Source organism: Hippocampus zosterae, chromosome 2 (assembly GCF_025434085.1).
Source record: "Hippocampus zosterae strain Florida chromosome 2, ASM2543408v3, whole genome shotgun sequence".
In the NCBI taxonomy this organism is placed as follows: Eukaryota; Metazoa; Chordata; class Actinopteri; order Syngnathiformes; family Syngnathidae; genus Hippocampus; species Hippocampus zosterae.
In genome coordinates this window covers 36,759,904-36,774,580 of record NC_067452.1, presented here as the reverse complement: position 1 = coordinate 36,774,580, position 14,677 = coordinate 36,759,904, and the positions used below count along the sequence as shown (strand labels likewise).

The 14,677-nt window shown below is 45.3% G+C and overlaps 1 protein-coding gene and 1 long non-coding RNA gene across 4 annotated transcripts in view; one reads left to right on the top strand and one right to left on the bottom strand.

Annotated features, from left to right (window-relative positions):
* phactr3a (phosphatase and actin regulator 3a) overlaps window positions 1–14,677 on the top strand; it is a 35,579-nt gene that overhangs the window by 9,686 nt on the left and 11,216 nt on the right. Inside the window, exons 2-5 of one of the 3 annotated variants that reach the window (XM_052051119.1) lie at window positions 10,853–10,902; window positions 12,076–12,240; window positions 12,348–12,515; window positions 14,299–14,520. In XM_052051119.1, coding sequence (XP_051907079.1) covers window positions 10,860–10,902; window positions 12,076–12,240; window positions 12,348–12,515; window positions 14,299–14,520 — 598 coding nt within the window. In that variant the 5' untranslated portion in view covers window positions 10,853–10,859. The remainder of the gene's footprint in view (window positions 1–10,852; window positions 10,903–12,075; window positions 12,241–12,347; window positions 12,516–14,298; window positions 14,521–14,677) is intronic. The other 2 variants (XM_052051109.1, XM_052051100.1) reach the window with 2 other exon arrangements.
* LOC127591681 (uncharacterized) lies at window positions 8,772–13,199 on the bottom strand. Its single transcript, XR_007959926.1, has 3 exons — window positions 12,319–13,199; window positions 12,053–12,190; window positions 8,772–9,444 (listed from the first exon to the last, which is right to left on the bottom strand). It is a non-coding gene; the product is annotated as an uncharacterized LOC127591681 (long non-coding RNA).

Here is a 14,677-nt window from a genome sequence, read left to right as displayed (position 1 = left end):
CTCAGGAAATGCTAAATTAAATACAAAGCTGAATCAGATAGTACCGGGAGGAATATGTTCATGAAGAGGATATGGATTGAAGCGTGTCTGGCGAGGAGGCAAAGAGAAGTACTTCCAAATATTTGACCAATTTCCATAAAGGAAAATTAACATAGTTATGCCTTTGAAAGGGAAAACACGCAAACAACCCCAAAATCAAAACTCAGTAAGTTCAGTCGTTTTTTTTTTGGGTTTGTTTTGTTTTGTTCTCCAGAGGAATCCGAGTGGCGCGTGATTCAGCACCGTGGACAGTGGCAGTCGGTGATCACAGCGCCATAAGGCAACACAAACTCTCATCGTAGTTTTTATCCAACACAGAAAGCAAAAAGGGACACTTCCGTGTCTGGCGAGCGAGTGTTTTATTCTGCCCTGATTCATCAAGTGGCGCACAGCTATTGGGCCACCGGATTAAAAAAAAAAGTCCCGCACCTGTTCTTGATTTGTTCATTCGGCCATACCTGTAAATTCGAATTGAACACGCTGGAACAGTCAAACGTAATCTCACGAGATTTCTTTTGATGTCTCGCGAGATTGGGGGACGTTCACGTAAAAAGGTTCCGCCGCAGTTGTTTACTTTTTCAATAAATCATCGCTTGATAATGATGATGAAATACTTGTAGAATATGATTGTTTTCTTTTTTTTAAATGTTATTTAAGATGAAAGGATTGTATGTGTTTTTTTTTTCTCCCTCTCCCTCCCTTGTGGTTTCTTTCTGACTTCCGGGTTGAGTGAACGCTGGCGCGTTTTGGCTGCCGCTGCTCAACCCGTATTGTTTTGTGTTTTTTGTTATTGTAAAGTGTCCTTGGGTGTCTTGAAAAGCGCTTATAAATAAAATGTATTATTATTATTATTATTATTATTATTATTATTATTATTATCATTGTTGATTTTGCTTTACACTGGAGACACTCGACGAGAGTGTGTTTGGAGAGAAAGTCACTGACGGTGCAAGTGGCTCATTGACTTGACATCACAGTCAATGTGGGCTCAGTTCCCAATCGGTGACAGTGCGAATATGAGTGTGAATAGTATGCCTGCATGTGCCTTGCGACTGACCTTTTGCCACAAGCCAGCTGGAATAGGCTCCGCCTCCCCTTGACCCTGAACAGGATAAACGGTTTAGAAAATGGTCGAATGCTTGTAGAAAACAGGCAGTGTGTTGGATTGACGAATTCCCCATAATTCAAACACCCAAAGTTTTGGACAGTTTCTAAAATTGTGGCTGCACTTGCAATCACTATACAGTAAATTGATTCCAGTTTAGAGAGCAGTTCACAGTCAGTGCAGTGCGCTGCATTGAATTTACTTTTCGTGAAAATATATTTACAGTGGTGTCCTCTCAACGCTGATACATAGTCGATGGCGTCCGCCTTGCAAATGGTGGCTTCGGTATCTCACGCGAGTTTCGGAATTTACAGTCAATGCAACTTGACCTTTACTTGATGAACACAGCAGTTTGAGTTTGGCCCATTTCTGTATGTTGACTGCTCCAGTGTGAGCTTCCCATCAGCTATACAACTCAACATGTTGGTGTTTAATTGATTTCAAATGTTCATGCTTGTGATTCTGCACGCACGCTTGAGTCTTATCTGAGATGAAAACACATTTTTGGTGATTCATTGCTCACAGTGGCTTTCCAGCTTGGAGCGTGTCATGTGTTCTAAAATCAACATGCTGTCATTGTGGGAACCCGCGTGGTCAAGGCACCGGCATGCTCTTTGGGTGTACAAGCATTTACAGCCGGCATGCTCGGATTCTGCAGTCATTAACCTGAATTAGTGGACATGAATAGCCGGGATACATGTTATTATTGGTGTTATGTATAATTAGCCTCACGTTGCCTCTTTGCGTACATACACAACTCCTTCATCAAGAAGGATTTGGAAAAGCCCCTTTCAATCCCCCTTCATCTTCATTCGTTGTTATGTTAAGACACCTTCCTGTTTTGTGACTGTGCTCCAGTGTGTGTGTGTGTGAGTGAGCGTCAACACTTTTGGGATGAACTTAAACACAGACTGTGAGCCAGCTAACTCTGTCTCTCTCTCTCTCATAAATAGTCAAAAATGTGCACAGGCACACTCCAACATGGTGCAAAAAGTCTTGCCGGAAGAGTGGAGCTTGTTAAGGGGACAGCGGTTACTACAGTGGGTAGCTTATCATGTTATCAGGTTACAGCTGCAAATTGCGAAGGCGTTATGGAATGAGATTGGTCATATGCTGCCATTAAGGTATTCACTGATTCATTCATTCATTCATCTTCCGAGCCGCTTGATCCTCACTAGGGTCGCGGAGGGTGCTGGAGCCTATCCCAGCTGTCTTCGGGCAGTAGGCGGGGGACACCCTGAATCGGTTGCCAGCCAATCACAGGGCACACAGAAACGAACAACCATTCGCACTCACACTCACACCTAGGGACAATTTAGAGCGTCCAATCAGCCTGCCACGCATGTTTTTGGAATGTGGGAGGAAACCGGAGCACCCGGAGAAAACCCACGCAGGCCCGGGGAGAACATGCAAACTCCACACAGGGAGGCCGGAGCTGGAATCGAACCCGGTACCTCTGCACTGTGAAGCCGACGTGCTAACCACTGGACTACACGGGCCGCCCTTAAGGTATTCAAAGGGGATTAAAATGAATTCAGGACAAGGTCTTCATGTTTTTTGTTGTTGTTGTAGTAAATGAGCACTTCTATGGTGGCAGGCTGAATGAATGGTGGCAGAGTTCGAAGGTGCAACTGTAGTTGCTCATCAGAGGGTCACGATTCGAGTCCCCGTGGGCCCAAAAACAAAAAAAAAATGCTATTTCGATGCTGGAAAGATGCTAGTTTGTTTCCCGACTACTGAAGAGTTGCCCTTGACCAAGGTCTTGACCCCACCCATTTTTTTTTTTTGCGTGCCGCATCTTTCAAACTCAAACAGCTCTCCTTTTTTTTCCCCTCCAGCATGCGTGCGTGATGTGATTTTCTATATGGGGTGCAAAATAAAACCAATTCAGCAGAGTGTAAGATGAATTTCCCCTCGAAAGATTAGGATCAGTCAATAACTACATAAATAAATGATCACAACGCTCAATCATATCACCCGGGTTTATTGTTAGTAACAACCAATATCTCACAAATGTATGATGGAGTAGAAATGTGCCCGTTAGCGGTTTGATGACGCTTCCAAGCATGTCCCTGGGAGATCAAGGAACAGCCGTACAGGTTCATGCAAAGTGACAGGAAAAACACTTTTAGCAGGAACATTTTGGATCTGATGGCAGCACTGAGGCTTTCACACGTTTGGATAAAATAGCCTGTCTTTTTTCCTGCTAGTGTGTGAAATGCAGAGGCGTGTCTACGTGGGCGGACATGTTCCACGTGTCTTTGGTTATTTGTAGCGCTGCCACCCCCGCCACCTCCAAAATTAATGAACGCTTGATATTTGTGCATGAACCATTGCAAATCAGGAAAACTGCACTGAAAGAAGAGGATTGGATAATTTCAGAACATGGTCTGATATCGGGCGGCCCGGTAGTCCAGTGGTTAGCATGTCGGCTTCACAGTGCAGAGCAGGTGTCACCAACATTTTTGAGGGTGAGAGCAACTTCATGTGTACCGATTGTGTGAAGGGCTACCAAATTGATACACGTCTGAAATAACATATTTGTCCAAAATACCTTCAATAATATGAGGATGTGTTATTTTTAATACTTGATGATTTAAATTGTCAGACTTTGATCGTGTTTCGAAATGTCTCACAGTACTGCCAAAGTTTGCATTTTTAAATCATAATTTCTACTAGCAAATCACAATGTCCAGGCACTGGCGGGCTACTCAAGTGGTCTTCACGGGCTACCTGGTGCCCGCGGGCACCATGTTGGTGACCACTGGTGCAGAGGTACCGGGTTCGATTCCAGCTCCGGCCTCCCTGTGTGGAGTTTGCATGTTCTCCCCGGGCCTGCGTGGGTTTTCTCCGGGTGCTCCGGTTTCCTCCCACATTCCAAAAACATGCATGGCAGACTGATTGAACACTCTAAATCAGGTGTCACCAACATTTTTGAGGGTGAGAGCAACTTCATGTGTACCGATTGTGTGAAGGGCTACCAAATTGATACACGTCTGAAATAACATATTTGTCCAAAATACCTTCAATAATATGAGGATGGGTTATTTTTAATACTTGATGATTTAAATTGTCAGACTTTGATCGTGTTTCGAAATGTCTCACAGTACTGCCAATGTTTGCATTTTTAAATCATAATTTCTACTAGCAAATCACAATGTCCAGGCACTGGCGGGCTACTCAAGTGGTCTTCACGGGCTACCTGGTGCCCGCGGGCACCATGTTGGTGACCACTGCTCTAAATTGTCCCGAGGTGTGAGTGTGAGTGCGAATGGTTGTTCGTCTCTGTGTGCCCTGCGATTGGCTGGCAACTGATCCAGGGTGTCCCCCGCCTACTGCCCGAAGACGGCTGGAATAGGCTCCAGCACCCCACGCGACCCTAGTGAGGATCAAGCGGTTCAGAAAATGGATGGATGGATGGTCTGATATCTGGGTTGAGGGTCACAAAGAAGCTGGAGGTTCTCCGACATCACTTTAAGGTGCAAGTCGGTGTGCAGCCGCCACTGATTACCTGTCAATCACTGGACGGACATATGTCAAACTCAGGTCCCCTCGGGGGGGGGGGGGGGGCGGTACCATGCAAGTTTTAGATGTCTCCCCTCCTGATTAAGTGAATCAGGCTCGCACATTAGCACCTCTTGACAATTACAGCGTGATAGAAAGTCCAACAGCGCCAACATTTCATTTGAAATGAAATCGCAGTTTGTTTCCTTGCCTTAGCAAAGAAACCAAGAGTTTGAGCGAATGATATGATTTTACAGTTAATACTGCCTCCCCTGAGGGCAACAATAACTATGATATATGGCCCATGTTTAAAATGAGTTTGACGCTTCTGGTGTCTATGCTTGACCCCGGTGGAAGAGACCCAGATAGCACAACAGCTCCACGTGCTTGATTCTAATTCTTACATTGTATTCTCCTAATATCCACCTGTTGGATTGATTATTTTTAGTCCTCATACATTCGCTCATGCCTGACATGATAAATTGATTATGCTTGGAAAGAAGAACACTTCTGCTTTTAATGAAGATACATTCTTTATGTACTCACATTTGATCCATTATATACTCACTTTTATAATCAAGAATGCTTCGTGCACTGTGTGAAAGGTTAGGGATGCAAACACCTTTCCAAGGACGTGGTTAATGTTAAGACTAAACAGTGAGCAAGATTAGACACATGTACGTAATTTACACTCACATACACACACATAGTCAAACAAGTTCAGTGTGTGTTCAACAGTCCCCGCCCTTTAGGTTGGACACACCTATGTAGTAGCTTTCCCAATAAATGAGGGGGGAATGAAGGGTGACGTGCCGAGAACTGAAACCGAACGCTTCTCCTCGTTCCCTCCTGGTACCAGAATCGAGTCTCCTGTCTCCTCCTTTTGTTTATTCTTGAGTGTCAAATTGGACAAACCTGACACCACCCATCCATTTTTCTCACAAGGACCGCTAGGGGTGCTGGAGCCTATCCCAGCCGTCTTCAGGTAGAAGGCGGGGGACACCCTGAACCGAGTGCCAGCCAATCGCAGGGCACATTAAGTTTAATTAAAAGTTAATCGTGATTACTCACGCATTTTTTATTGTTTCTGAATTTCCTTTTATATTTTTTCCCCATTTTAATGCTCTCATCAACATGGAATCATGAATCAGTTTTCTAGGTTCATTCATCTTCCGAGCCGCTTGATCCTCACTCGGGTCGTGGGGGGTGCTGGAGCCTATCCCAGCTGTCTTCGGGCATTAGGCGGGGGACACCCTGAATCGGTTGCCAGCCAATCGCAGGGCACACAGCAACGAACAACCATTCGCACTCATACTCACATCTTGGGACAATTTTAAGTGTTCGATCAGCCTGCCATGCATGTTTTTGAAACGTGGGAGGAAACCGGAGTACCCGGAGAAAACCCACGCAAGCATGGAGAGAACATGCAAACTCCACACGGGGAGGCCGGAGCTAGAATTGACCCTGGCCGACGCGCTAACCACTGGACCGCCCATTCTCCTAATATTAAAAAAAAAAATTAAAATAAAATCTGTTCTGTGACTGAATTGTCATTTTAATGCTTCCAAGCGGCTTTCCCCCCATCATAGTCCTCGTTCTCATGAGCAACATATGGTACCAGGGGCCCGCGGCCTTTCCTGTTGGCTCTTGGCCTCACTGACATGAGTTGTCACGCTTCATGCCAGTGGTCTGCACAGTGCAGCGGAGTCGCACACGTGCATTGTAAATGATCTGGGAGAGCCTTGCATCAACTTCAGGCCATCCAGTATGCCAGATTAAGAACCGGGAGAACAATGCTGTATTGCTGCATCTGTACTGCATCTACAGTATTTCCTGCATGTGCAAATTCTCTACAAACTACAAAATATACAATACAATACATGCTGATTTATATAGATAGCGCTTTCACAACAGTGGCAGCTGTAACAAAGCGCTTTACAAAACAGTTAATATAAAGTCAAATATATTTTGCCACTGGGCGGCTCAGTAGTCCAGTGGTTAGCACGTCGGCTTCACAGTGCAGAGGTACCGGGTTCGATTCCAGCTCCGGCCTCCCTGTGTGGAGTTTGCATGTTCTCCCCGGGCCTGCGTGGGTTTTCTCCGGGTGCTCCGGTTCCCTCCCACATTCCAAAAACATGCTTGGCAGGCTGATTGGACGCTCTAAATTGTCCCTAGGTGTGAGTGTGGATGGTTGTTCGTCTCTGTGTGCCCTGCGATTGGCTGGCAACTGATCCAGGGTGTCCCCCGCCTGCTGCCCGAAGACGGCTGGGATAGGCTCCTGCACCCCCCGCGACCCTAGTGAGGATTAAGCGGTTCAGAAAATGGATGGATGGATGGATATTTTGCCACTATTTCTAAGGAGATATCGATCATGAAAAAGTCTCACAAAACTCATCATACCACTAATTAATTTCTAATTAATTCTAATTAAAATTAATTTCTAATTATTATTTTTTAAATATCTGCAATGTCTTTTATTCCTAGCAGTTACTCAGTGCTGTTTTATGGACTGTATCACTCTCGAGTCAATTTTAATTTTTTAAATGACCATGATATTTTTTAACGCCGTTTTATGAGACGACCTTGAGTGCTTTGCATTGAAAAAAATATTTGTTATGATTACAATTAAGGCTTTGATCAAATACAGAAAAAATGTCACTGCAACAGACGCGTGGCTCCTTTTTTTTTTTTTTGTGATGGCCTTCTGGATTGAATGAGTGAATAAATGGTTGCGAAACTGTGCAAAAAACATCTCATAAAACAGTCGTCCGTTTTTGAACAGCACATTCATTCAAAGGAGTAAACCCAAAATAGCTAGAAGCATGTAACCCGCATCCCGCTTACAGTGCGTTCCTCCTTAGCACAGTTTCAATATTGCAATTTTGTGAAGAAGCTCATTCTCGGCTCAGCTTTTCCGTTCATGACTCACTCGACAACCAAGACGGCTCACAATCTTTTCGTCGTGCAAACTGTTTTCGTTTCGTGTCGCCGGAGTCCGTCTGCACCTCACTGTCTTCCTTGCTAGTCATTTTGTGCGGCCGGCCGGTCGGGCCCCTTGAGGCAGGAAGGCCGTGGACAGATGGCAGCGCAGTTGTAAAGCCAGGGGGGCAGAGTGAGGAAGCGAGCTTGCGCGGCACTCAGTAAGGAAGCGAGGCATCCAGTCAAGAACGCTATGTGCACGTGGAAAGGAGCGGCAAAGAAAGAGACTTTGGAGAAAGAAAATGAAGGTCGCTTGTCTGATCGTTATATGTAATTATTCATTCATTCATTCATTCATTCATCTTCCGTACCGCTTGATCCTCACTAGGGTCGCGGGGGGTGCTGGAGCCCATCCTAGCCGTCTCCGGGCAGTAGGGGACACCCTGAATCGGTTGCCAGCCAATCGCAGGGCACACAGAAACGAACAACCAACCACGCTCACACTCACACCTTGGGACAATTTAGAGTGTTCAATCAGCCTGCTACGCATGTTTTTGGAATGTGGGAGGAAACCGGAGCACCCGGAGAAAACCCACGCAGGCCCGGGGAGAACATGCAAACTCCACACAGGGAGGCCGGAGCTGGAATCGAACCCGGTACCTCTGCACTGTGAAGCCGACGTGCTAACCACTGGACTACCGGGCCGCCTGAGTTTCCAATATGACAAACACAAATTGCAACAATTGCTTCATGTTGGCGATCTAAAAAGGGCAAAGGGGTCGGGGGTTACAAAATGTCAGGCTTATGAGTCGTACTCGTCGTGTTTCTTCCTCCCCATGTGCTCCACAATGCTCATGTAGTTGAACAGAACTAGCATGAGTGGTCGGCACGGCTTTCGCTCACTGCAGTCGGATTGAGCGTCGCCAGAAATAAAATGTCCTAATTAATCTTGTTGGAGGCAATGTACTTTTTGGTTGTTTGATTTTGCACATAATATGATTATTTAAAAGAGGACAAATGGCTTCATTTTTCTTTTTTCTACCCAACCTATTCGATTACCACCCACTTGCACCGCAAACCAAATTAAAATTGTAAAATTGTATTTGCAGATGAGGGTGGACAAAATTTGGCCTTTTCTAAATGTTTTTAGATTGCCTAATAATGGAAGAATTGTACATATCCGCATGTCCGTTTTCCAAACATGCATGGCAGGCTGATTGAACACTCCAAATTGTCCCTAGGTGTGAGTGTGAGTGCGAATGGTTGTTCGTTTCTGTGTGCCCTGCGATTGGCTGGCAACCGATTCAGGGTGGCCCCCGCCTACTGCCCAAAGACGGTTGGGATAGGCTCCGGCACCCACCGCGACCCTAGTGAGGATCAAGCGGCTCGGAAGATGAATGAATGAATGAATATTGGAAACTCAACGTAAATCGACCGAGAATCCTTTTCCCGTTTTATGTGCTGGTCCTCGAATATAGCGCCGGAAACTAACTATTGTGGTTAAAATTACATCAGCGAAAAGGGTCTACATCAGACCAGTCTCCACTTCCAGGTGAGGAGCATATTTCGTAAACAACATGATTTCCGCTTCACTTGGCTCAGTGCTTTTTCAAGAGGACTTGTGAACCCGTGCGGTCCTCACAAGTGTGAGGGACAAGTTCGAACGAGAGGTTTACTGACACTAAAGTACAGATGAAAGCGATGAATGACTCCATCTCGACCAGACACCACAGCAGCCAAATACAGTCAAATAGATTGCTGTCGCTTGCCTCACCGTCTGGATGCTTACACGCAAGAGGGTCGAATTCTCTCAAAGGTGCTGACGAGCTGTTTCAGCGGGGTGTGGTAGCTCACTCAGCATCTTCGGTCTTGAATTTCTCACGAATACATTAGCATATTGATGACTTCAATTCATTCAGATTTTTTTTTTTTCTTATTTAGTTTTCGCTGCTCCGAAGCTGCCTTACATGTAGTTTATAAAGTGTTATTTTCCATTTACAAGTTATATTTCCCCTTTTATATGATTATTTTTTTACAGTGGAACCACCTCATCGATACTGCGGGTCTTTTAGCGAGCCGACGATTGATGCGGAGTTGATTAATCCAGTTTGCTTCAGCGGATTAATTAGACGAGCGTATCATTGCCATGTGGTGTCTGATCATGTTAAACTGAAAGCGCATTTCATTAGCTCCTGATTGGGCGGCAAAGAGAAATCTCCTTGTCCTCGCATGTGTTTCCACCTAATTGCAGTGTTCTCCTGTCTTTTTCTGTGAACAAAACTCCCCCTCTCTGAAAGAAGGGCTTGATATGCATTACGAAGAGCTGAGCCCTGATTGGACGAGCTCACATTCTCTGGCCATCTCTTCCGGATAGCAACAGCCCCCCTCCCCTTCCTACCTCCCTCCCTCCTTCGCACTGGAACCCCACTTCCTAGCACCCCCTTCCAACCCTCTTTCGGCCTTCAAAAGAGAGCCCGTATCTCATCCTCCATGTGGCATCTCTCCCCACCCTCCATCCTTTCCCACAATGCACCGGGCGCGCGGCCGCCGCCGTCGTTAGATGTGGCAGTATCCACGTGTGCCTCCTCCTCTCCTTCTAAGCTGACTCTAGCTCAATCCCGCCAGCTCCCACTGCTGCAGCAGCATCTGGATGTGGTCGTCATGGCAACAGCAGTGGGGCTGACCCCACCTCCTCTCCCTTTAAAAACACACGCGCGCACACACACTCGAAAAGACAACGCCTTTACCCCTCCTCCCACTTGCTCCTCCCTCTTCTTTTTTGCACTCCTTGGTGCATTTTCCTTCAAGATTGACCTGGATTCAGCTCGCGGCGCCAAGCGGCATGTGGTACGTGCAAGCAAGATGAGGGCACGAGTGACACAGGCGAGGCCTGTGACCTTTTGTGGGTCACTTTACAAGCTCACCTGAACAAAAATCCACCCCCCCCCCCCCCCCCGCCAATCCGAAATCATCCTCCTTCCTCTTTGTCCTCTCCTCTGACCTGATCAATCACCCGACATCTTCCTACCAACATGCTGTCAATGTAACGACGCAAGGCAAGGCCCCTCGCCATCCTCAAATGTACTCTGCACCACAATCACAAATCATCCTCTCCTCAGTTGAATATTTGAACAAAGAAATCAGCCTCCAGATGGCAACAATATTTTTTCCCCCTTCCTGTTGACATATTTATGCATTTATTACATTTTTGGTATAGTTCCATACTTTCTTGACTGTGAGAGTTCTAAGTCGTTTTGATGTTGAAAAAGGGCTTTGTGTGTTCAGAATAAGAATGCCAGCACAAAACAATGAAGCAAGGGCACAAATACTGTCAGGTAAATAAATCCCACTACTTTCATGTTTCATATTTGCATTTGATCATTTTTGAAATGTTGAATATCAGCCATCCGGGAGAACATGCAAACTCCACACAGGAAGGCCGGAGCCAGAATTCTGCACTCCGAGGTTGACGTGCTAATCATTCGACCACATGTTGGATATCATGCCTAATCCATCTATCTATCTAATTGCATCACGGGGATAAATAATGTTTTCTGAATCTGAATCATTGCTGTCAAATTTATAATCGATTTATTATTTTAATTGAGATGCCACTCTGGAGGAGGTGGGCAACAGAAGGATGCTAACTAAGCTAAAAGCTATGATGGCCAGTCCCTCCCACCCCCTCCAGCCCGCCCTGACAGCACTTGGTAGCTCCTTCAGCCAGAGACTGTTACACCCGCGCTGCAAGAAGGAGAGATACCGACGCTCGTTCCTACCGACTGCTGTCAGGCTGATGAATAAAAAATAACAATCATAATAATAATAATAATTAAATGATGTGAAGGAAAATTGTAAATAGTACTGCGATTTATCCATTTGTGTTCATATTGTATTTAATTGAAAGATGTTTGTTGTTTTTTTTCTCTGTCTCCTTTCTTCTTTCTACATACATTCTTGCTGCTGGAGGCTGTAAATTTCCCCAGTGTGGGACGAATAAAGGATATCTTATCTTATCTTTATTTTTACCATCAAGCCCTGATTATTATCATTACCGTATTTTCAGGCACCGTATTAAAAGTTACAGGCTGCTATTTCTGTATTTCTGAACCCAACCAGTTTATATGCGCATTCATCAAACCCTTCATTAGTGAAAAATAAAAATAGGATTGAAAAAAAAAATAAATTCAACACATTAAAAAAAACTGAAAAACAGTAAATAAAATTTCAAAACATAAGTATAAGTTGTTTTTAATTGTGCACAAAATGAACCGTGCATGTTCGTACGGTCACAACAGCCTCACGTTGACTACGGAGCGAACTAAATTTCCCGCAGCACTGATTGGACAAGCAATGTAATGTGGTCGTCTGCAGCCAGTGATGGCTGTCTAAAACTCCACGGCAGAGGCTTCGTCGAACCCCTGAGACTGATTCACCGAACCCGTGGGGTTCGATCGAACCCAGGTTAAAAACCACTGCTCTAACCTTTGCACACTTCTTGTGATCAGCAGATGTGTTGGACCAGCAGATGGTGCTCAGGACAGGCTGCCTCGTGAGCGGCGTCCACACTCCCCCCATCAGACGGAACAGCAAGCTGGCCACACTGGGCCGCATCTTCAAGCCCTGGAAGTGGAGGAAAAAGAAAAATGAAAAGCTAAAACAGAGTTCCACAGGTACGCTACATGCACTTCTGTTACTTTGTTCAAGAGTAAAGTCAAATAAGACATAAAACACAAGACTGAGATGATCACCTCCGGTTCCCACTTGTCTCCGTGAACAGATGTAGCATTATCCAGTGGCCTTCTCTACCACAACCCAAACTGCTCCAGCCAGGGTTGCTGTTCAGACGGAACACTCCTGCTTGGCGGTTTCGGGGGACCTTTGAACTCAAACCTCACTGTCAGCAGTGTGGAATACCTCGGGCCAGAGGAGGAACATCCCCTCGCAGGTAGATTAATTCCTCAGCTACAGTCCACCGAATGTTGACGTTTTTGGGTTAAAGTGGGGCGTGGCCACCTTCCTTATATCTCCGAAACAATTGGGTCAGTCTTCACGAAACGTGTATTGCTGGAAAAAAGATTTTTTGAAGATTGGCGCATAATGAAGCAAATTTGCCTTTTGAGCTCTAATTGGATGTTGAAATTGTTTTTTTTTAATTAGCTGAGCTTCACATTTTTTGGGAAATGCAATCGCATGTGTTTTTCTACAAAACAAAGTTTTAGAGATGCATTTGTAAATTGAGGGGTCGTTGTTTTTAGTGGCTAGCTCTACTTTACGAACGGCAAAAGGAGAGATGGAAACCTTTAAATACCGTTTGATTTAAAGGGGGAAAAAAGACGTCTGCACAGCAGCACGTTCGAGAACACAACTCTCCTCGTAACCTAAAATCACTTCCTGCTTCTCTTCAACAGCCAATCAGAACCTATCAACATAAATCAAAACTAAAATCACTTCCTGCTTCTCTTCAACGGCCAATCAACATAAAAAACATGTCTAAGCAATTATTAAACAACAGAATATAATTTAGGTATTCTTAACATGAAATAATATGATGCTCAAACATAAAATGACAATAATTAATAATAACATAAGCTTACACATGTATTTTTTTGCCACAATAAGAAGTCAAACTATTTATTGAGTATTGTTGTTTCGCAATTCTCAAAGATGAAAGACAGTCCCATGTTGATGAATTACCCAGCTACAGTCAGCAGTGGTTGCGACTGCAGTAATCGACCCAATAAATGCCCCCAAAAATGTGGAAATAGCACAAGAAATATTAAGACTGCACCGACCCCACGGCAACTTGATGGTTTTGTACTGTGCTGTCAATGTTGAATTGTACTCACCAGTAGACGGCAGCAAAGACAACCAAATGATAGTGTGGAGTCCATTAGGTGGGGTTATATCTGCAAAGCACGCATAATATCAGTGGGGCTCAGCTGGTTCCAAGATGGGACGCACATCATCCACAGCTTGAAGTCAAACTGTGCTAAATGTGGAATTAAAATTTGATTAAAAAAAAAAACCCTCGAAACATTATCCTCCACCTGTTTTTGATTTTCTGCCTGTCCTCATTGGGGTGGCGGGTAAGTTGTAACCTATTCCAGCTGACTTTGAGCAGGAAAGGAAACTTGGCACAAAGACGGAATGGTGGGCTGCGTGTTAGTATAGTCGCCTCACAGTGCAGAGATTCAATTCCAGCTCCGGCCTCCCTGTGTGGAGTTGCATGTTCTCCCCGGGCCTGCGTGGGTTTTCTCCGGGTACTCTGGTTTCCTCCCACATTCCAAAAACATGCGTGGCAGGTTAATGGGACACTCTAAATTATCCAATCAATCGGTGTGAGTGTGAGCGTCGATGGTTCTTTGTCTCTGTGTGCCCTGCGATTGGCTGGCAATCGGTTCAGAGTGTCCCCTGCCTACTGCCCAAAGACGGCTGGGATGGGCTCTAGCACCCTTGTGAGGATGAAGCCGATGGGTATGTGTGTGTGTGTGTGTGTGTGTGTGTGTGTGTGTGTGTGTTCTAAAAGGGAAAACAAAATGGATGACATTGGTTCGTCCAAACTCAGAAAGGAAATAGTTGAATGTTTCCCATTTGTTTAGTTTGCACTTTGGGCTGAGCCAACCCAAAAGTTTAAAAACACAATGTGAACACTATATGTTACTCACATATGGGCCAAAAATAACTGCATGAACCATCCCCCGCGCCTCCCCCATATTTGCATCTCCAAGCGGTCACCCCCTTCCAGGAATGCGAGCGTCCGGAGGAATCTGTAAATGCAGCACTAAAAGATGCGGAAGGAGATCCAGAGGCGCACCCCGTCGTCCAGGTATCCGATGGCCTGCAGGACATTAGAGAGCGAATGGAAGAAAGACCAGAGGAGGACATTGCTCCAGGAACGTCTCCGCCACAAGTACCTCCAAAACCTTTGCCACAGCTCATGACCACAGACGGTGAGCATTGAGATATTTTGGACACTGTCAGATTTAACTCGAGGGGACACTTTGAGGCAGGCCGTATAATTCTGCCAGTGCGCAAAGCAGAGTCTGTCAAGCCATGTCTGGATCAGCTTGGTCCTGACCTCTACCTGCATTGCAAACTTTTGGAGGT